At 38.4% G+C, this 22,506-nt stretch overlaps 1 protein-coding gene across 8 annotated transcripts in view; it reads right to left on the reverse strand.

Annotated features, from left to right (window-relative positions):
- Nucleotides 1-22,506, reverse strand: part of AP3S1 (adaptor related protein complex 3 subunit sigma 1) — a 70,738-nt gene that overhangs the window by 29,103 nt on the left and 19,129 nt on the right. For 7 of the 8 annotated variants that reach the window (XM_068964523.1, XM_068964520.1, XM_068964522.1 and 4 more), the window contains exons 2-3: nt 12,479-12,570; nt 9,014-9,125 (exon numbers count right to left, since the gene is read on the reverse strand). The exons of the other annotated variant lie outside the window; for it this stretch is intronic. In XM_068964523.1, the coding sequence (XP_068820624.1) occupies nt 9,014-9,125; nt 12,479-12,570 (204 nt within the window). The remainder of the gene's footprint in view (nt 1-9,013; nt 9,126-12,478; nt 12,571-22,506) is intronic. 8 annotated transcript variants of the gene reach the window in all.

The following is a 22,506-nucleotide window of genomic DNA, read 5'->3' on the forward strand; positions in this document are numbered from 1 at the left end:
CTTATATAGCTTTCTAAAAATAAATATAAACATAAAGATATTCAGAAAAAATGCCACATTCACGTAATAGTAAACTGAGTCTCCCTTACCAGTGCCCTTCTAACAACGAAACTTCCTTGGGTCTCCTCTCTCTTTAATTACAAACTTATATGCCTGCGTCTGTATTTCTTGGGCTCTAAAATCACAGCAGATGTTGACTGTAGCCATGAAATCAGAACACATCTGCTTCTTGGCAGGAAAGCTATGACAAACCTAGACAGTGTCCTGAAAGCAGAGGCATTACTCTGCAGACAAAGATCTGTATAGTCAAGGCTATGGTTTTCCCAGTAATCACAAACAATTGTAACAGCTGGATGGTAAAGACGATGGAGCGCCAAAAAAATGATGCTTTCAAACTATGGTTCCGGAGAAGACTCCTGAGAGTCCCATGGACAGCAAGGAGATCAAACCAGTCAATCTTAAGGGAAATCAACACTGAATATTCATTGGAAGGACTGATGCTAAAGCTGAAGCTCCAGTAATTTGGTCATCTGATGCAAACTGTTGACTCATTGGAAAAGTCTCTGATGCTAGGAAAGATTGAGGGCAGAAGGCGAAGAGGGTGTCAGAGGATGAGACGGCTGGATGGCAGCACTGATGCTGTGGACATGAACTTGGGCAAATTTAGGAATATGGTGAGGGACAGAGAGGCCTGGCGTGCTGCAGTCCATGGGGTCGCAAAGAGTGGGACACGACTAGGTAACTGAACAGTAACAATAATGCCTGGGTCACAGGAATCTATCACAAGCTTAATACCTAAGAGTACTTAGTAGGCTACTAAAATTACAGCTTAGCCTCTAACAATGAAAACTAGGGCAAGTTATTTAACTCTAAGCCTCATTTGGGCATAATAATGGTACCTATGCCACAGAGTTGTTTTAATAATTAAAAGAATAAGTATAAAGGGCTTAGAACAGTATCTCACCAAAAAAAGTATTCAATATATGTTAGCAAGGATTAAAATATGATGCATAGATGCAGAAATAAAAATGTGCACTAGATAAAATAAATGTCATGAAAATTTCCCTAAGCAATATCACTGATTTGGCAGGCCCTTCTTTAGACTATCTAGATAAAAATATAAAGAATTTCTGGGCTTACAGACTTCTGCTAAATTTCAGGAGCAATCAATCCTACTGTTTCTAATCTATAATATTAAATAAAGTACATAAGTGTTAAACTGACATGTTATAAGACAAGAAATGCCTTAAACCGAAGAATAGAGGGCATTAAGTTTAAAAATATGCCGAGATCAAAAAAATAACAATTTTGTTTAGTCAGCAGCGAGATGTTCTAGAGAAACACTGGGTTAGCACAAATAAAGAATAAAAAAACATCAATAAAAATGTACTAACAAAGCAAGGGAAGACAGACTGAACTTAAAATCTGACCAATCACCTTTGAGGAACAACTATGAAAACAGTTGCACATAAGATCCAGCCTATAGAAAGCGTGACGTTTAAAGTACGTAAATAGCACTTGAGTCAGCATATGACTGGATTCTGGAGTGGACTTCCATTAAACCTGACCTAGACACTAACGTGCCAATGATTACAGATATGTTTTCTATCAGTAAAAATGAGACATTTATTGTGCATTTACCATGTAGCAGTTAATTGAAACAAATTAAATTCTTGACTTCAATATGAAAAAACTGAGTTGATGAAAGGGCTGTTTTCTGTATTCATGTCATAATGATTCTTTAAGAATTCTTAAAGAACTCAGTGATTCTTACTGTGTGATTAATTTCTATTTTTTAAAATAAAAATGAAAAAAATTTAAAGGCTAATGATGGTAATAGCACACAGTGGTAAAGAATCCACCTGCAATGCAGCAAATGGAGGATACAAAACGCAGGTTTGATCCTGGGTTGGGAAGATCTGCTGGAGGAGGAAATGGCAGCCCACTGCAGTATTCCTGCCCTGGAGAGTCCCGTGGGCAGAGGAACCTGGCGGGCTACAGCCCATGGGGTCGCAAAGAGTCGGACACAACTGGTATTTTTTAAAATATGTATTTACTTATTTACTTATGTGGCTGCGTCAGGACTTAGTTGTGGCCCATGGGCCTAGCTGTCTCACAGTATGTGGGATCTTTTCAGTTCCCTGAAGTGAAGTGAAATGAAATTGCTCAGTCGTGTCTGACTCTTTGCGACCCCATGGACTGTAGCCTACCAGGCTCCCCTGTTCATGGGATTTTCCAGGCAATAGTACAGTATCAAATCGGTAACCCCTGCATTGGAAGGCAAATTCTTAACCACTGGACCACCAGGGAAGTCCCTACAATTGGTATTTTGAGCACTGACTTAAAATAAAATGAATAAAAATCTTAGCTTTTCCTTACAGAATATCAATGAATAAATAGAAAAATCATGAAAAAAATCACCATTTGGCAAATACCACAATAATTCAGGCAGGAATCATGAAAAGATGCTAAAAACTAATGACCAAATTATGATTCGAAAAAATATTATGTATATACTATCAAAATTATTCTCCATAAGATAATCCTAAGCACAAAGGCGCAAGAGAAGTTTAAGTAGGTAAACCTGGTAGGCACTTTATCACAAGTAATGGGACAAAATGACATCATGCATATCCTGATATGATGCATTTAAGAAGGACATAACATTACTTGTGATATTCAAAAAAATATAACCCAAATTTAACCATTAAGAAACATCAAATCCAAACTGAGGAATCCTCCGTGAAATAACTGGCTAGCACGCTTCAAAGGATCAAGGCACAAAAGGCATGAGATGAATGGTGTACAATGGTGAAGAACTATTGCGAGCTAACAGAGCGGAGGAGGCCTGGAGGACAGGAGAACGAGCAGTAATTTCAATATTTCAACAATGAAAATAAGACAGGAAAAAGATTTTAGGAATGCTGAATCACCCTATCAGTGTCGATTCAAATTGTTTACAGAACTACTTTTTGGTTTCCTACATACATAAAAAACAAGTCTTAAATTTCTAATACTCTGGTAACACAGTCTGGTGGAACAAGTAGAATTTTCCTAAAATGATCCTGAGTGTGCCTGGATCACTATGGAATGCCTAAAATGGAATTTTCCTAAAATGATCCTGGGTGTGCCTGGATCACTGTGGAATGCCCAGAAAAGAAACAAATCGCACCACAGTTCCCTCTTCCTCCAGCAGGAGGAATTGCACCAGAATTCATCTCTCTGGAACCAGGGGTTTATCCTTCTCAGCCCCCAACAGGGAAGCTGCAACTTCCCACAGTTTTCAAGAGCTGGTCAGTTAGGTTTCCCAGACAATTCTTAAAAACAGGTGGCACCTCAACATGTACAGCTCAAAGCTTAAGTAATGTATATGCCACCCGATGGAGAAGGAAATGGCAACCCACTCCAGTGTTCTTGCCTGGAGAATCCCAGGGACAGGGGAGCCTGGTGGGCTTCCGTCTATGGGATCGCACAGAGTCGGACATGACTGAAGCGACTTAGCAACAGCAGCAGTAGTGTGGACTAGGATGTTTCCAATGAAGCTGACCTTTGTAATAAGAGAAAAATGACGTGGTGGAAGGTGTGAGCCCTCCGCTGGCACACTGTTCCATGCGTAGTGGTGTCTATATCAGCACAGCTTCCTACCCGATAGTGCAAAGACCAGAGAATCTTCAGCTGAGTGTTCTTGGCGTATAAGTTTCTTCAATTATGCCTATCCCTACCACATAACTCTATCACAAAGCAGAATTCCTCCTAAGATTTCATCTAAGACCATATAGGATAAAAAGAAGCCCAAATTCTTGTAAAAATGATAAAGAAAAATAAGACTTCTTTACCCAATTCAGTCTGTGTATTAATGAATAATACTTTATACATTATCCTCATAAATACATGCTTTAACGATAATATCAGCTAAAAAAATTGACTGCTATAAGCCAGTCATTTAGCAACAGGCTTCACGTACACTATATATTTTTTAATGCTTTCACCTATTCTATGAGCTATTGTTATTATTACTATTGTTACCCCCATTTTGCAGACAAGCAAAATCAGGGTTGAAAGTGAAAGTGAAGTCGTGTCCTACTCTTTGCAACCCCGTGGACTGTAGCCCACTAGGCTTCTCCGCCCATGGGATTCTCCAGGCAAGAATACTGGAGTGGGTTGCCATTTCCTTCTCCAGGGGATCTTCCCAACCCATGGATTGAACCCAGGTCTCCCACATTGCAGGCAGACGCTTTAACCTCTGAGCCACCAGGGAAGCCCCAGAGGTTAAATAACTTGCCCAAAGTACAAGCAGGGCCTCAATGGTTTTAATCACTAGTACTCTGGCCTGGAAAATCCCATGGACGGAGGAGCCTGGTAGGCTGCAGTCCATGGGGTCGCACAGAGGGTCGCACAGAGTCAGACACGACTGAAGCGACTTACCAGCAGCAGCAGCGTGCTTTAATTAACTGATATTTCTAACAACTCATGAAGTCGATAGGTAGTATACTGAAATAGGCATACTTTACAACTGAAAAAAACTCAAGGTCTGTAAGCATTAAATGACTGGCTCACTATCATATTAAATGAACATTAATAGCAATAAGTAAAATAACTTCACAAAAGTCAGTGTAACAGTCAGTACTACAGAACTGACAGATGCTATATATATAAGAACTCTAGTTTATATACATATTATAACACTAAGGTCAAAACATATCTTTCTAAATTTAGAGAAAAGTTTAGCAGTTTATTCTCCATTTCCTCCTAACTATAACTGAACAAGATTGACACTGAATAACTACTACATGCGACATCATGTAGCAAAAAGCTGTTACAAAATTTGGAATTATTGAGTAAACTTTTATGCCTCCATTATCAGCATGGCATACTAAATTAATTGAGGACACTCTGCTTATAAATAACTCAAACAACCAACATGAATATTTAATGAAGTCCTATTCTCACTCTGTGTAAATATTTCAACACTTCCAATGAAGATATGCTACAACAGAAAGGACTTCAAAAAGGCTAGCTTACAACTCTGAAACTGGATTATATTGCAGTCACTATCACACTAAAATAGCACACACAAGAAAGAAAAAAAGGCCACCTTTTCCCCCTGACTAACAAAGAATTAAAAGAAAATAAAAGCTGATTATTCAGCTTGGTGGCATGCTCGTATAAATCTCACATGGAAGGTATTAACAAGTCCTTCTTTCAGATCTTACATAAGATAAAAAGTCAAATCTGACACAACACACTGGTACCTTAGAAACACAAAACTTTTGCACAAAAGTACTAATATAAGTGCCCAATGATCATTTGAATTGTATTGTTTTTAACATTCAAAAACCCACAATGAAACATGTATTCAGTCATCACATACTGATGTTGATTAAGTTTTCTTGACCCATTCTCTAACAAAAATATAAAACCAAGAGGTTTTGATCTAAACTCTCTTGATTTATATAATTTTCCACTTTTACTTGTATTACACTTGCCTTTCTCAAAACTAGAGGATGAATAAGGCCAGAAAATCAGTTCTAAATAAGCTCTGAAAAGCTGTTTGTTTCATGAGACAGAAGCAGACAATAAGCTACTCCCTTTCATTTTGTTCACTCAACCAATTTTTTTTTAATGACTAACTTGTGCATGCTCAGCACTCCCTCTTCTTTAAAGATATGTAGTAACCACAGGGGCAAGACAGTAACTACAAAACTTCCAACATGTTCAAGGGAGTTGATAGAACCCATCTCTGTAAGGCAAATTACAGAAAGTTTCTTTTTTTGTGACATAATAGATCAACATTTAATAACTCAATAGGATCTTCTTATAAAAACAGCTCATCTACATTAGAAATGGAAAGGTAACACAATTTTCCTGAAATTCTTTCTCTGTATTTTATTTAGGATCAAGACATACTACCAACATTTCAAATAGTCATGGCTAAAAATTCTTGCAAAACACAAGACATAGTTTCCACTTTTCATAAATACATGATAGATTTCAGATATGACAAAGGATATTTGGTTTTTAATTCCCATCCGAGCAGTAATAACCATGCAGTCATATCCATTAAGATCAGCAATAATATCAAAACAGTAATCAATGAAGGGCGAACAATACAGGTAGGAAGATTAGCAAGCACAAAGGTTGTGAGTAAAAGCATGCCTGGTGTATCTGAGGAACACGGAGGCCAGGGTGGGTGAAGCAAAGGGGAAAGCACCAGAAAATGGAGGTAAGCAGTAAGGCATGGGGAGGAGAGTCGGAGTACGTGACTCACGGGTCATTTGTAAGGAATTTGGCTTTTACTGTGCGTGAGAGGGGAAGCCACTGGAGGATTCAGTACGGAAGCGTAAAACACAACATACTGAACAGTATCACCCTGGCTGTTCCACTAAGAAACAGAAAAGGGAGAAGATGGTGGGAGCAGGAAGACCAGTCAGAAAGCTACTGAAATAACCCAAGCAAGAGCTGATGGCGGCATGGACCCTGTGGAGGCAGTGCAGAGGGTACTAAGTGGATTCTGTATACTCAACAGAGTTTTTGCCAAAGAAGATGTGAGAGAGATCAAGAAACTAAAATGAAGCAACTAAAAGTCGGAGGATGCAAACCAGACAAGGAAGCCAAGTGAGAAGATATTTCATGAAGAAGAGAGTGCTAAATAATCTTGACCGAGGAAAGGAAGGCTGAGAAGCACCTTTAGATTTAGCAATAGCGGAGCTGGAAAACCTGATTGGAATGTATTCAAGAAAGAATGAGAGAAGGGAAATTTAAGACACTGCATATAGAAAATATTTTTAAAGTGTTTTGCTATAAGGAGAGGGAAAGAAATAAGGCAGTGGCTAGAGAAGGAAGGAGGGACAGGATTTTTAAGATGGAAGAACGTATTAACACATTATAGACTAGTGGGAATAATCTAGAAGAGAAGAAAAAATGATGTAGAAGAGAGAAAATGCTAGAGCAATGAGGAGGAAGTAGACTAGTATATAAGCGGGGGAGCTGGCCCTAGCTAGGAACAAAGTTCACTCTTCTCTTACAGAAAGGACAGAGTGCAGGGAAGCAGATACCGAGCCTGTGGAAGTTCCCTTCTGGTTGCCTAACAAACTAGGGAAGCTGTATGCTGGAGAAGTGCTAGAGGTTTGAGAAAGGAGGAGAATGTATCAGCCACTGTCTAGGAGTGTGGAAGAGTGAAATGGCCGGGGAAATATACTATGATTACTGGGCAGCATTAAGGACTCCCTAAGGCTTGGGACCATGAATTAAAAGTGAGGCCAGCATGTATGGTTATCTTTTTTTACTCAGATATGGGGGTATAGGCAAAAAGCTGAGTATATGCAAGCCTATGAGTATCAGGATTGACCATGGAATTTAAGCTGGCCAAGGAAAGTTAAGATATTAGGAGGATCAGGGACAGTGAGAAAAACATAGATTTAAAAGACAGAAGATCCCAAAGATCCACTGAAAAGACAAAAAACACAGGAAGAGAATATAGGATCCTAGAAATATCTATTTTTCTAAAATTGCCGCTTATTTATTAATAAACATTGAATAGTTTAGAATATATAACTATAGCTAGAAAACTGTCAATAAATATTTTTATCCTAAAAAAAAAAACAACAAAAAAAAAAACAAAGAAAAGAACTGAGGGTCCCAACAGGCTCAAAGAACAGTTGGAGTAATAGAAGCTGTGATACGAAAAGATAAGAGATGGTAGCAGAGAGTGGAAACTGTGAGGGACCGAAGTCTGGATAAACACAAGGTCTAGAAGTGAGTAGTGAAGTGGAATAATGGGCAAAATTCATTGGAGAAGAGGAATTTCAGCTTGAAGATACCAGTGTACTGAATGAATTACCCACATGAATGCGGAAATACCCAAGAATTATAATACAAGTAGTACTGGAGTGAATGTCATGGAACTAAGAACTAATATCTGTTGGAGACAATTCTCCGTGGGTCTTCCATTCCTCTACATCATCTGAACAGAGATACTAACTACCTTTATTGTGGATTAACTTTCCAAGCAAACTTGTATAGCCAACAGCCTTGGAAAATAGACAGTGTTTCCCTCCAAAGCAAAGGATACGTTTCCTTTACTTGGAAGAGGTTCTCTTCCTCTAGGACATGGGCAGACATGCCTGGTGTCTGTTATGAAAAGACACCTCATTGAGTCACACTTGAGGAAGTGGGACTTGAGTAACCAGTGAAAGCAAATGCTGTCACACCGGCTACTGCTTTTGCTGTTAGTAACGAAGTCCTTTGTTTCTACACCAGAAACACCACTCCCCGCCCTCCGTCTTTTGTTAGCATCCATGAAACCATGGAAGTTTTTGCTTGCAGGTAGAGTAAAATCTCAGACCACTGAAAGTTTTTGACGAAGTGTCCCATGAATAGGGAGTGGGAGTGAGAGGTTACTGCAATGGGTAGAAAGCATGGGTAGAAAGTGGTACAGTTTGAGAACATGAGATAAAGTTTGGAAATGTTTCAGAAGAGAAAAAAGTCTAGAGAAAGTAATGAAAAGCAAAGAGAACACCCTTCAGGGTCAATGAAGTGAAGAAAGGAGGAGAGAAAACTACTGTTTAAGAAGAAGCTGGCAGGTATTATCATCAGGGAAGCCAGATTTAACTGACAGCAAAAAGATGAAGGCAATATTAACGGAAGAGGCTGAAGGAACTTGCTGATAACTGACCTTGAGTTTACAGGGACATTAAGGCAGACCTGCAGGAGACAGGAAGGGGCAGGTCTGGGTTAGATCTGGATACATGTGGCAAAGGGCTTCCTCTGGTGACTTATGTGAACAGGAAAACGGGCACAGAGACGTTAGCTGTCGTCAGTTCCCACCAGATTAAACCAGGCTGTGTGTTTCTACATCCCTCGCCCCTCTCTAACCCACTCAGCATCTACTATGGGATGCTTTATTTCTTACCGGACAAAACATCACTGTAGAAAATTTAAGAACATAGAAGTTTTATGAAACAAAAATGCCAAAGTTGTTGTTTAAGACAGAAAGAGGCAAGGGTTAACTTACTTGAATTAGATCTAAAATGCCAAGTTCACTTTCTGAAGAATCCACACAGAAGACAAAATATAATGTTGCGTAATGTCTATAAATCAGTTTGTTGTCAGATCCTCCGATTAATCTAAATGGCAAAACAAAACAATTGGAATGTTATAGAAACAAACTGAAAAACATTTTCATTAACTCAAGCAAACTGATAATTTTTTTTTAAACTTTCTAAAAAATGAAAGGTAACAATGACACAGCATTCAAGTGAACTAGGGGGCTGTTATCTTCAGAGAAGTCAGGTAAAAGATGCCAGTGCTTCATCTTAGTTCACTCACTCAATTATTTACTGAGTACTTGCTATGTGTCAGGCACTGAGCGTGGGTGAGAAGCAATGAACAAATAAGAAAAAGTGAACTACGCAGGTGGAAGGAACTACTTAGAGAATCAAAACAGGACAATGCCACACCGACAGATTTGCTACTTTTGATTGGGAGTTGAACGAGTTGATGTTTCAGCTGACATTTAATGACAAGAAAAATTTCGAGATGAACATTTCAGACGCAGGTAAACTAATAAAAAAGCAAATTCATCAGAATGAAATATCTATGTTCAAGAAAGAAAAAGAAAGCTTCAATCAATGAAAGATAAGTACATGATTAGGCCAGAGAAGTAGGCAGAAATGAGTCCATAGGGCATTTTTAAGTGCTTACTAGATTTAATCCCATAGGTCACAGTAAGTTACATAGCTTGAGACTGATTATCAACTAGGAGAAAAAAAAAAAGGACATATCTTCTTCAGTTTTGGATAGACTTACTATCAAGTTCTTCTCCGAAAGCACATTTTGTTTTGGAGTAGAAGCACAAGAAAACTGAGCTAAGAGATACTCAATTCTTTTGCCAAATACTTTTTTTTACGGATTGGAGTTTCAGTATTTTAAAAATATGTAATCATTATAAACACAATTTTCTAAATATAGTTTAGCTATTCCATTGTTAAGTTTACAAAAATCAAAGCTAAACACAATGAGAGCTAACTGAACATTCAATGATGACCCAGGAAAATAACAACTATTTCTTTCCTTTGGGCTCACTTTGAGGCTTGTGGGGTCTCAGTTCCCCAACTAGGGATCAAACCCATGCCCGCTGCACATGGACCTCCAGCGAAGTCCCTATTTCTTACTCAGTAAAAGTAACACTAAATTCACAAGTTTGTAGAAACAACTTCCTTAAGTACACACTCATTTATTACTTTACATCCTTTAATACCGAAAATGAAAATTATCTTGGACAAGAATGAAAACTCCTACTATCTAGACAAGATATGCAATGTAAAAATATGTACAAGCACTTCAAAGGTTCCCTGCGTGTATTTACTAGGCACTGTCCTTGAAAGGGACAAAGAGAGCACAAAGAGCAGGCAGGCCTCCTCCTGAATCTGCAGTGTAGTCATTTATCTTACATTTCTGTCTGGCTCTGCTGTAAAAGAAGACCGAATATTTTAAAACTATGAGTTTTAAAATGGCAATTAAAATTTTTGAAAGCAAATAAAAATATTGATATAAACATACTTTATTATAATTTCATCTTTAAGCTATATAGTACAATACTGATTCAAATTCTTGTATAGAATGTAACACACAATATAAAAAGCATAGAATTCTAGAAATCCTTAGTCCAAATATCTCATTTAACATAAGAGGAGAAAACTGAGGTACAAAGAATTTTAGTGACCTAACCAGGAAAATCAGCTTGTTAGCAACAACACTAGTATTAAATCAGATGCGCAGCCCCATTTCTGATGCAATACTTGCTTTCTACTTTTTATAAGGCTGAAAAGAATAATCACAAATTCAAGCCATATTTTCTGGATCAAACAGTGCCCTGGTTAGATCAATCAATTTCTTGCACGTGCACTACAGGCAGTACACTGTGCTGGGTGATAAACCTCCTACGAGATTAGAAGATCAGGAGACTGGAATAAAGGGAAATGATGGTACTGGCAAACACAAGTCAACTACAGAAGTTTAAGCAACATAAGTGAAGCACAATTAAAATACAAAAACAGAAAGCAGGTACATCTATCAACTATGAAATTGGAGGCCTTGAGTTAACAGCAAAATTTACAAATCATATGTGTACTTGCAAATTTAAGTGCAACATGATATAACCTTTTAAGAAATGCAAGTAAACGTTCTACATGATAAAAAGTAATTTATGGTCAGGTATGAATGAATTCTCTATTATGAAAACTATTCTTTATAATATACATCATCTACCTTAAAAATACAGAAAAGTGTAGGTTTCTCTGACTAATTTCTAATTATTCACAGTGAAGTTCAGTTAAAGTGGAGTTTTTTGAATTGTCAGTGAGGAAATATCGTGGTAAGAAATTAAAGATATAAGCATGGAAGGGAACACCTATGAAACCATTTGAGAACAAACTGTTTTCATGAAACCCATTAATTTAAATTTATAACAGCTGGCAAACTAATTATATGCAATTTTTATTTATTCATTTTAAAAACAGAAAAGTCTGTTATTTGAATTTAAACTTATTTAATCTAGACACATACATATATAATATCTGAAAAGTAGACTTCAGAATTGTTCATAATATAAAAGAAAAGATGCTATCTAAATTTTTACGAAAGCAGGTTCATTCACCCTAAGGAGTACCCTGTAGTCATTAAAAAGAATGAGATTGCTCTAGATGGGTTTATATGCAAAGCTTTTAAAAATGTAAGTACAAACAAGCAACATGATAAGCAAAACACATGTGTGATCCCATAAGTATGTTCTATTTTTATGTGCTGTGTTTAGTCGCTCAGTAGTGTCCAACTCTTTGTGACCCCATGGATTGTAGCCTGTCAGGCTCCTCTGTCCATGGGATTTTCCAAGCAGGAATACTGGAGTGGGTTGCCATTCCCTCCTCCAGGGGATCTTCCCAGCCCAGAGTCTGAACCCAGGTCACTCACATTGCAGGTGGATTCTTTACCATCTGAGCCACCAGGGAAGCCGAAGAATACTGGAGTGGGTAGCCTATCCCTTCTCCAGGGGATCTTCCCGACCCAGGAATTCAACCAGGGTCTCCTGCATTGAAGGTGGATTCTTTACCAGCTGAACTACTGGGGAAGCCTTACATTTTTATATGTTAGTGCAAAACTAATTTTCTAGAAGGATACAACAAGAAACCGGGAAGACGGACTAAAGTTGGAGGAGGGAGACTTGGTTTACGTTTTATATTTCTGTTTGAATTTTTGCCATATGAACATATTACCTTTATATAAAATGCCTTTATAAAAATTTTAAAAGAAAAAGATTAAGTATCTTAAAAATTATTTAAGTTAGATTTATAGCTAATATAAGAGGCAATTAATTCCCCAGTCCAACTGATCAAATTAGGAAATTTTACAATAAAACAATTAAACAGTGATACTCTACTCATATAGTCAAAGATTAGAAATGTCCATGAAATGTTTTACTTACAATCCTCCTTCTAGGAAATTACAAACATTTTCATCTCTCTTAGATACCAAATGGAATGTCTCCCTGATGATTTGCTGTTGTGTATCTTCACTCTGAGAAAGAATAATTCATATATGTTAGAGTCCAATTTTTAGGTTTAACAGTTTTATAAAAATTTGAAAATAAAAGACAGTAATCTGTCTGGGAAATTCATCTAAGAGAATAGTCCTCGGAGAACTAACCTATTATATCTTAATAGAAACAAACCCCAACATTTCAAAATTAAAAAAAAAAGCAAAAACATAACAAAAAAGCAGCACTTAATATTTTCCAGTGTAATAAAATTTATTTCCCAGCTTTAAAACCAACAAGAAAAATATAAGACACATGAATTATAGACACTGGTAAAAGGGAAACTAGATATCAACTAGTCAAAGTACATTGTACAAATGGGTAAACTGAAACAAAGAGATAGTGTTATAAACAATTCATGGAGCTAATCCATATTTTAAAAGAAAGAACAGAAGTTTGGTGCTCTCAATTAAGTAAGTTTAAGTGCAAACTGAGGTAAGAGTTTATCCAGCTTACTTATCTTTATGTAAGCACAGCTTAAAACCAAGAATTGACTCAACAAATATTTACTAAATTCACCAAGCAGTTCATATCTCAGTAAAAAAAAGAATCAGCTTCTCAAACACTGCAATATAAAATTGGGCAAAATCACGAACAAGAAATTTCCCAGGAACGAATATATGATGGTCCATAAACAAATGAAAAGATGCTAAACCTCATTAGTATGAAGTGAAATACAAATTAAAGTAACAATGAAATAACTCGACACGTACCGTATGAGCAAAAATATAAAAGTATGACAATATCTAATGTTGACAAAGATATGGAGCCACAGAAATTCTCGTGGTACCAGTGGAAAGGTAAATGGTAAAATCACTCGGGCAAGAAGTTTTACAATTCAGCACTCTACTCCTAGGCACAATGCTAACCCATATGAAACCACTGTTCCTGAAGCTCAAAAACAGTAGAATATTGACAACTACATATACCTAACAAATTCTTAACCTGTATACCAAGAAACACAGAAGAATGTTCACAAAGGCACCACCAACAATAACAACAAAAAAAGCTGGAAATAACCCAAATGTTCACCAATCACGTAAGTTACAGTATGCTTATATAGTGGAATCCTATAAGAAGTAAAAATTAAGTAAATTATACCCACCAATATGAATGATTTTCAAAAAATTTATGTGGGAAAAAGGAGTTACCAGAGCTCAAGTTGCCATTAAAAAAAACCAAAAGCCCACAAACGGATGACTTAACTAACAGAAACGTATTTTCTCACAATTCTGGAGGCTAGAGGTTCAAGACTGAGGTGGCAGGATAGCTGGTTTCTGGTGAGTGGCATCTTTTTGGCTTGAAGACAACCACCTGCTCATTGCATTCTTACACGTCCTTATGGGGAGAAACAGCAAGAACAGGCTCTCTGGTATCTCTTCTGGAAAGGGCACTAATCACATCATGAGGGCCCCATGGTCATCATCTCATCTAAACCTAATTAAGTTCCAAAGTCCTAACCCCAAATCAAATTGAGGGTTTGGGCTTCAGCAAGTAAATGCAGGGGGTACACAATTCAGTCTACAGTAGGGGAGAAAAGCAAGTACCAGAATAATATGTAATCACTCCACTAGTATAAAATTCAAACACATGGAAAACTAAACATTGTGTTTGACAAAAATTTGGGGGTGATAAAAATAAAACTATAAAGAAAATCATGGACATGATTAACAGATTTCAAAGGCCTATTTTCATAGGAAGAAACACAACTGTCATTCATAGATAAAAAGATTTTCCACAGAGAAAATCTAACATCATTTACACAGAAGTGATACAATTAATAAACAGTTAAAATAAGAACACAAAGACATTACATAAAAATTCTACTGCCATTCTAAACTTCTGCAAGAATGAGTTGCAAAATGTAATTTTAAAAAGATATCATCAAAAACCAGGCATTAAAGGAAACAAAAAAATTGCAAGAAAAAATGTAAAACTTTACTGGAAAAAGTTAAAGAATATCTAAGTAAATGAAAATATGTATAATGTTTATAGACTGAATGATCCAATATTATACAGATGCTCAAACTCCCCAAAATGCTCCAAAGACTTCAACTCAGTTCAGTTCAGTTGCTCAGTCATGTCCGACTCTTTGCGACCCCATGAATCGCAGCATGCCAGGCCTCCCTGTCCATCACCAACTCCCGGAGTTCACTCAGACTCACATCCATCGAGTCAGTGATGCCATCTAGCCATCTCATCCTTGGTCGTCTCCTTCTCTTCCTGCCCCCAATCCCTGCCAGCATCAGAGTCTTTTCCAGTGAGTCAACTCTTTGCATGAGGTGGCCAAAGTACTGGAGTTTGACTTAAGGTAATTCTAATCAAAATTTCAACATGGGTGTGGGAGATAAACTTGAAAACCTGATTATGACTCAAAATATGATTTATATATGAGAACAGAGGGCTAGAATAACCAGACACTCAAGTAGAATACAAGAGGACCTGCTGACCAGGTGAGAATTATTATAAAGCCACAGTAATTAAGATAACATATTGGTGCAGAAATAGGGAAAATGACTGATGGAGCCAGAAGCACACTCACACATAAGTATAATAATTTAATTTTAAACATAATACGCATGCAGATTAGCAGGAATGGAAGGGCATTTTCATAAATGGTCCCAGGATGAAAATTTTTGGTTTTGTTCTAATATAATGAACTTCTAGCTCTCATGTTATACTCAAAAATCGGTCCCAGATTGATTAAAAATAAATGTCAGTGCAACCTAAAAGTTCATCCACAGAGGGATAGATGAACAAGATGTGGTACAGATACACAATGGAATATCACTCAGCCATTAAAAAGAATGAAATGCCCCTTGCAGCAGCATGGATGGACCTAGAGTGTGATACTGAGTGAAGTCAGACAGAGGGCAAAAACATTATATGACATCCCTGATATGAGGAATCTATAAGAAACGATACCAATGACCCCACTTACAAAACAGAAAGAGACTTACAAACTTAGAAAATGAAATTAAGGTTGAAGGGAAGGAAGGCAGGGAGAAAGGGATAATTAGGGAGTTTGGGAAGGTCATGTACACACTGCTGTATTTAAAATGGATACCAACAAGGACCTATTGTATAGCCCATGGAACTCTACTCAATGTTATATGCCAGTATAGATAGAAGGGGGGTTTCAAAGGAATAGATGCATGTATATGTATGGCTGAGTCCCTTCGCTGTTCACCTGAAACTACCACAACATTGTTAATTGGCTATACCCCAATACAAAATAAAAAGTTTTAAGTTAAAAAAAAATGTCAACGATGAGGCTACAAAAATCTAAAAATATAATACAGAAGAATATCGTTATAACATTGTAATAGTGTTGGACTTTTAAACAAGACACAAATGATAACTATAAAGGAAATGGTAACTATAAAGGAAAAGGTTTGCAAATTTGATCACATCAAAAGTAGGCATTTTTAATGCTGAAGTGACATCACAAAAAGAATTAAGAGAGCTACAAACATGACAAACATTTCCACAATACATAAAACTCACAAAAGGAATAGTATCTAGCACACAAAAAATACTTAACTGCCAGCAAGAAAAAGATAAAAATTCCAACAGAAAAATAACTGGGTAAAAATAAGACTTGGAATACAACAAACTAAAAAGTTTCTCTATAGCAACGAAAACCATCAACAAAATAGGTAACCCACCGAATGGAAGAAAATGTCTGCAAGCCATATATCTGATTAGAGGTTAATATTCAAAGATATAAAGATTCCATACAACTGAATAGTTAAAAAAAAAAAAAATCCAAACAATCCTAATTTTAAACCTTAGGACAGAAGATCTAAATAGACTTTTCCAAAGAAGATATACAGATGGCCACAAGGTCCATAAAAAGATGCTCAATATCAGTAATCATCAGGGAAATACAAAGTAAAACCACAATGAAGTACCACTTCACACTTGTCAGAATGACTATAACAAAGATGCTCAAGTGTGGGTGGGCAGGTGGAGAAGGGAACCACGGTGCACGGCTGATGAGATTGTAAATCGCTGCAGCTGCTGTGAAAACCAGTATGGAGGCCCCTCAAAAAAGTAAAAACAGAACCACCACAGGATCCAGCAATTTCACGTCCAAGTTTTTATCTGAAGAAAATGAAAATACTAATGTGAAAAGACAAAAGCATTCTCATGTTCATCTGAACATTATACACAATAACCAATATATGGAAGGCACCTGAGTGTCCATGCATAAAGGAAATAAATGTGCATATAAAGGCATACCCTGGAAATACTGAAGGTTTGCGTCCAGACCACAGTACAGCGATAAAAGGAGAAACACAAAACTTTTGGTTGCCCCGTTCATAAAAAAGTTATGTTTATTCCATAATGTGGGCTACTAAGATTCAACGGGATTAAGTATAAAAAAAGTACATACCTTAATTAAAGAAAACTTTATTGCTAAAAAAATGTTAACCATGATCTGAGCTTTCCCTGAATCATAATCTTTTCACTGGTGGAAGGTCTTGCCTCAGTGGCTGATGACTGATCAGGGTGGTGGTTGCTGAAGGTTGGGCTGACTACAGCAATTTCTTAATGTGAAACAACAATGCAGTTTGCCATATCGATGGACTCTTCCCTTCATAACAGAGGAATCATGCAGTGCTGCTTGACAGTATTTTACCCACAGGAAAATTTCTTTCAAAACTGGAGCCAGTCCTCTCAAAGCCTACAACTACTTTATCAACTGAATTTATGAATTATTCTAAGTCTTTTGTTGTCCTAACAACACTCTTTACAGCATCCCCATCAGGAGTAGATTCTGTCTCAAAATACCATTTCTTTGCTCATCATTATGAAGCAACTCCTCATCTGTTCAAGTTTTATCATATTGTTGCTGTTCAGTCACTCAGTCCTGTCCAACTCTTTGCAACCCCATGGACTGCAGCATGCCAGGCGTCCCCGTCCTTCACCATCTCCCAGAGTTTGCTCAAACTCATGTCCATTGAGTCAGTGATGCCATCCAACCATCTAGTCCTCTGTTATGCCCTTCTCCTCCTGTCTTCAATCTTTCCCAGCATCAGGGTCTTTTCCAATGAGTTGGCTCTTCACATCAGGTGGCCAAAGTACTGGAGTTTCAGCTTCAGCATCAGTCCTTCCAATGAATATTCAGGATTGATTTAATTTAGGATTGATCTCCCTGCAGTCCAAAGGACTCTCAAGAGTCTTCTCCAACACCACAATTCAAAAGCATCAATTCTTTGGTGGTCAGCCTTCTTTACGTCCAACTCTCACATCCATACATGACTACTGTAAAAACCATAGCTTTGACTACACAGACCTTTGTTGGTAAAGCAATGTCTCTGCTTTTAATACTGTCTAGGTTTGTCACAGCTTTTCTTCAAAGGGGCAAGTATTTTTTAAATTTCATGGCTACAGTCACTGTCCCCAGTGATTTTGGAGCCCAAGAAAATAAAGTCTGTCATTGTTTTCCCATCTAATAGCCATGAAGTGATGGGACCAGATGTCATGATCTTCATTTTTTGAATGCTGAGTTTTAAGCCAGCATTTTCATTCTCCTCTTTCACCTTCATCAAGAAGTAAAAATATTTCCTCTTTGCTTTCTGTCATAAGGGTGGTGTCATCTGCCTATCTGGGGTTGTTGATATTTCTCCTGGCAATCTTGATTCCAGTTTGTGCTTCAACCAGCCCAGCATTTTGCATATGTACTCTGCATATGAGTTATATAAGCAGGGTGACAATATGCAGCCTTGACGTACTCCTTTCCCAATTTGGAAACAGTCTGCTGTTCCATGTCCAGTTCTAACTGTTGCTTCTTGACCTGCATACAGATTTCTTAAGAGGCAGGTCAGGTGGTCTGGTATACCCATCTCTTTAAGAATTGTCCACAGTTTGTTGTGATCCACACAGTCAAAGGCTTTAGTGCAGTCAATGAAGTGGAAGTAGATGTTTTTCTGGAATTCTCTTGCTTTTTCCATGATCCAACAGATGTTGCCAATTTGATCTCTGGTTCCTCTGACTTTTCTAAATCCAGTTGGTACATCTGGAAGTTCTTGGTTCCAGTACTGTTGAAGCCTAGCTTGGAGGATTTTGAGCACTACTTTGCTAGTGTGTGAAATGAGTGCAATTGTGTGGTAGTTTGAACATTCTTTGGCACTGGAATGAAAACGGACCTTTTCTGGTCTTATGTTCACTGTTGAGTTTTCCCAATTTGCTGGGATACTGAGTGCAGCACTTTAACAGCATCATCTTTCAGGATCTGAAACAGCTTAGGTGGAATTCTATCGCCTCCACTAGCTTTGTTCACAGTGATGCTGCCTAAGGCCCTCTCAACTTCACATTCCAGGATGCCAGGCTCTAGGTAAGTGATCACACCATCATGGTAATCCAGGTCGTCAAGATCTTTTTTGTATAGTTCTGTGTAATCTTGCCACTTCTTAATAGCTCTGCTTCTGTTGCTGCTGCTACTGCTAAGTCGCATCAGCTGTGTCCAACTCCGTGCGACCCTATAGACGCAGCCCACCAGGCTCCTCTGTCCCTGGGATTCTCCAGGCAAGAACACTGGAGTGGGTTGCCATTTCCTTCTCCAATGCATGGAAGTGAAAAGTGAAAGTGAAGTCGCTCAGTCGTGTCTGACTATAGCCTACCAGGCTCCTCCGTTCATGGGATTCTCTAGGCAAGAGTTCTGCTTCTGTTAAGTCCATACTATTTCTGTCCTTTATTGTTTCCCTCTTTGCATGAAATGTTCCCTTGGTATCTCTAATTTTCTTGAAGAGATCTCTAGTCTTTCCCATTCTATTGTTTTCCCCTATTTCTTTGCACTGTTCGCTTAGGAAGACGTTCTTCTCTCTCGCTATTCTTTGGAAATCTGCGTCCACATCCTCAGGCTCTGCTCCTAATTCTAGTTCTCTTGTTGTATCTACCGCATCTGCAATTACTTCCTCCACTGGAGTCTTGACTCCCTCCCCTGCAAGTCATTCACAAAGGCTGGAACCAACTTCTTCTAACTCCTGTGAATGTTGATATTATCACCTCTTCTCATGAATCATAAATGCTCTTAATAGCATTTAGAATGGTGAGTTCAGTTCAGTTCAGTTGCTCAGTTATGTCCGACTCTTTGCGACCCTATGAACCACAGCTCACCAGGCCTCCCTGTCCATCACCAAATTCCGGAGTTCACTCAGACTCACGTCCATTGAGTCCGTGATGCAATCCAGCCATCTCATTCTCGGTCGTCCCCTTCTCCTTCTGCTCCCAATCCCTCTCAGCATCAGAGTCTTTTCCAATGAGTCAACTCTTTGCATGAGGTGGCCAAAGTACTGGAGTGTCAGCTTTAGCATCATTCCTTCCAAAGAAATCCCAGGGCTGATCTCCTTTAGGATGGACTGGTTGGATCTCCTTGCAGTCCAAGGGACTCTCAAGAGAATTCTCCAACTCCACAGTTCAAAAGCATCAATTCTTCGGCGCTCAGCCTTCTTCACAGTCCAACTCTCACATCCATACATGACCACTGGAAAAACCATAGCCTTGACTAGACGGACCTTAGTTGGCAAACTAACGTCTCTGCTTTTGAATATACTATCTAGGTTGGTCATAACTTTTCTTCCAAGGAGTACCCTTCCCTAAAGGTTTCCAATTGACTGCCCACATCCATCAGAGGAATCACTGTCTGTGGCCGCTATAGCCTTACAAAATATCTTTTTTAAAGTAGAAGACTTGAAAGTCAAAATGAGTTCTTGATCTGTGGCCTGTATACTGTATTAGCAAGCATGAAAATGACATGAATCTCGTACATCTTCACCACAGCTTTGGGTGACCACCTGCACTGTCAATGAGCAATAATATTTTGAAAGGAATCTTTTAATTGTTTTTTTCTATGAGCAGGAGGTCTTAACAGTGGGCTTAAAATAAATTCAGTAAACCATGTTGTAAATAGATGTGCTGTCATCTGGCTTTGTCGTTCCATTTACAGAGCACAAGCAGAGTAGCACAATTTTAGCATAACATTAGCATAATTCTTAAGGGCCCTGGGAACGGAAAATGAGCAACAGCTTCAAATGAAAGTCACCAGCTGCACTAGCCCTTAACAAGAGTCAGCCTAGTCTTTGAATCACTGATGTCAGGCCCATCCTGGATGGCATCTTCTTCCAACAGAAGGATGTTCTGTCTACATGGAAAATCTGTTGTTTAGTACAGTCACCTTCATTCATCATCTTGATTCTTCCGAATCACTCACTGCAGTTTCTATATCGGCACTTGCTGTTTCACCTTGCACTTTCATGTTACTAAGGTTTCTTTCCTTAAACATCATGAATGAACCTCTGCCCGTTTCAAACTTACCTTATGCAGCATCCTCAACTCTGTCAGCCTTCACAGAGCTGAAGAATTAGTCATGCTCTGGATTAGGCTTTGGCTTAAGGGAATGCTGTGGCTGGTTTCACCTTCTGTCCAGACCACAGAAACTTTCTCCACATCAGCAGTTAGGCTACTTCACTTTCTTATCATTCGTGTGCTGACTGCAATAGTACTGTTAATTTCCTTCAAGAACGTTTCCTTTGCGCTTACAGCTTGGCTATCTGTTTGGTGCAAGAGACCAAGCTTTTAGCCCACCTTAGCTTTCAACATGCCTTCCTCACTAAGCCTAACCACATCTTGCTTTTGATTTAAAGTGAGAGATGTGGGACTCCTCCTTTCATTGGAACAACTTACAGACTACTATCAGGTCATTAACTGCTCGAATTTCAAAGCTATTGTATCTCAGGAAACGGGGAGGCCCAGGAAGTGGGGGAGAGAAGGGGACTGGCTGGTCAGTGGGGCAGTCAGAACATACACATTTGGTTTGCTCTCGTATATGCCTGTGGTTTGCGGCACCCCTAAAAATTTATAACAGTGACATCAATGATCCCTCACAGACCATTATAACAAAGAAAATAACAATGAAAATATTTGAACTATTGCAAGAACCACCAAAATGTGACACAGAGACATAAGTGAGCAAATGCTGTTAGAAAAACTGGTGCAAACAGTCTTGCTCGAGGTAGGGTTGCCACAAACCTTCAATCTGTAAAAAATGCAAAATCTGGGTTAAAGTGTGATAAAACAAAGGGCAATAACATGAGGTGTGCCTGTAAATCTGTGTTATTTTTAAGTCACTAAGTTTGTGGTCATTTCTTAGGGCAGCAATAAAAGTAAATACCTGCCATATCGAAAACAGGAGGATAAAGAAAATGTCAACAAGCCAGATGCTGAAATTCCTAGTTCTTTACTTCGGTCAGCTCCCAGAATTCCATGCCAGAGGGGGCACAACTGAAAGTCAACCGTGCATATCTCTTCCACATTCTGCATGCCGTCACACGATGTCACTACACCATGCTGAGAGCATGAAGCTGACCATAACGGAGCACTTATACCATGCAGCAGATACTACAAAATAGGGCTCTTTCCTCCCAGCTAAGCCAGTGGTTACAAAAAAACACTGGCCATCTGTATGTCTTCCTTAAATGCAAATCAAAACTTCAAAGAGGTATCATTTCACACTAGTGAGAATGGCTACCATTAAAAAGTCTACAAATAATAAATGCTGGAGAGGGTATGGAGAAAAGGGAATCTTCCTACACTGTTGATGGGAATGTAAGTTGGTGCAGTCAACTTATGGGAGGTTCCTCAGAAAACGAAAAACAGAATTACCATATGATCCAGCAATCTCACTCCTGGTATATACCCAGACAAAACTATAATTTGAAAAGATACATGCATCCTTATGTTCATCAGGTCAGTTCAGTTGCTCAGTTGTGTCCAACTGTTTGCAAGCCCATGAATCACAGCACGCCAGGCCTCCCTGTCCATCACCAACTCCCGGAGTTCACTCAAACTCATGTCCATCGAGTCCATGATGCCATCCAGCCATCTCATCCTCTGTTGTCCCCTTCTCCTCC

The sequence above is a fragment of the Capricornis sumatraensis genome, chromosome 2 (genome assembly GCF_032405125.1).
Source record: "Capricornis sumatraensis isolate serow.1 chromosome 2, serow.2, whole genome shotgun sequence".
Taxonomy (NCBI): domain Eukaryota; kingdom Metazoa; phylum Chordata; class Mammalia; order Artiodactyla; family Bovidae; genus Capricornis; species Capricornis sumatraensis.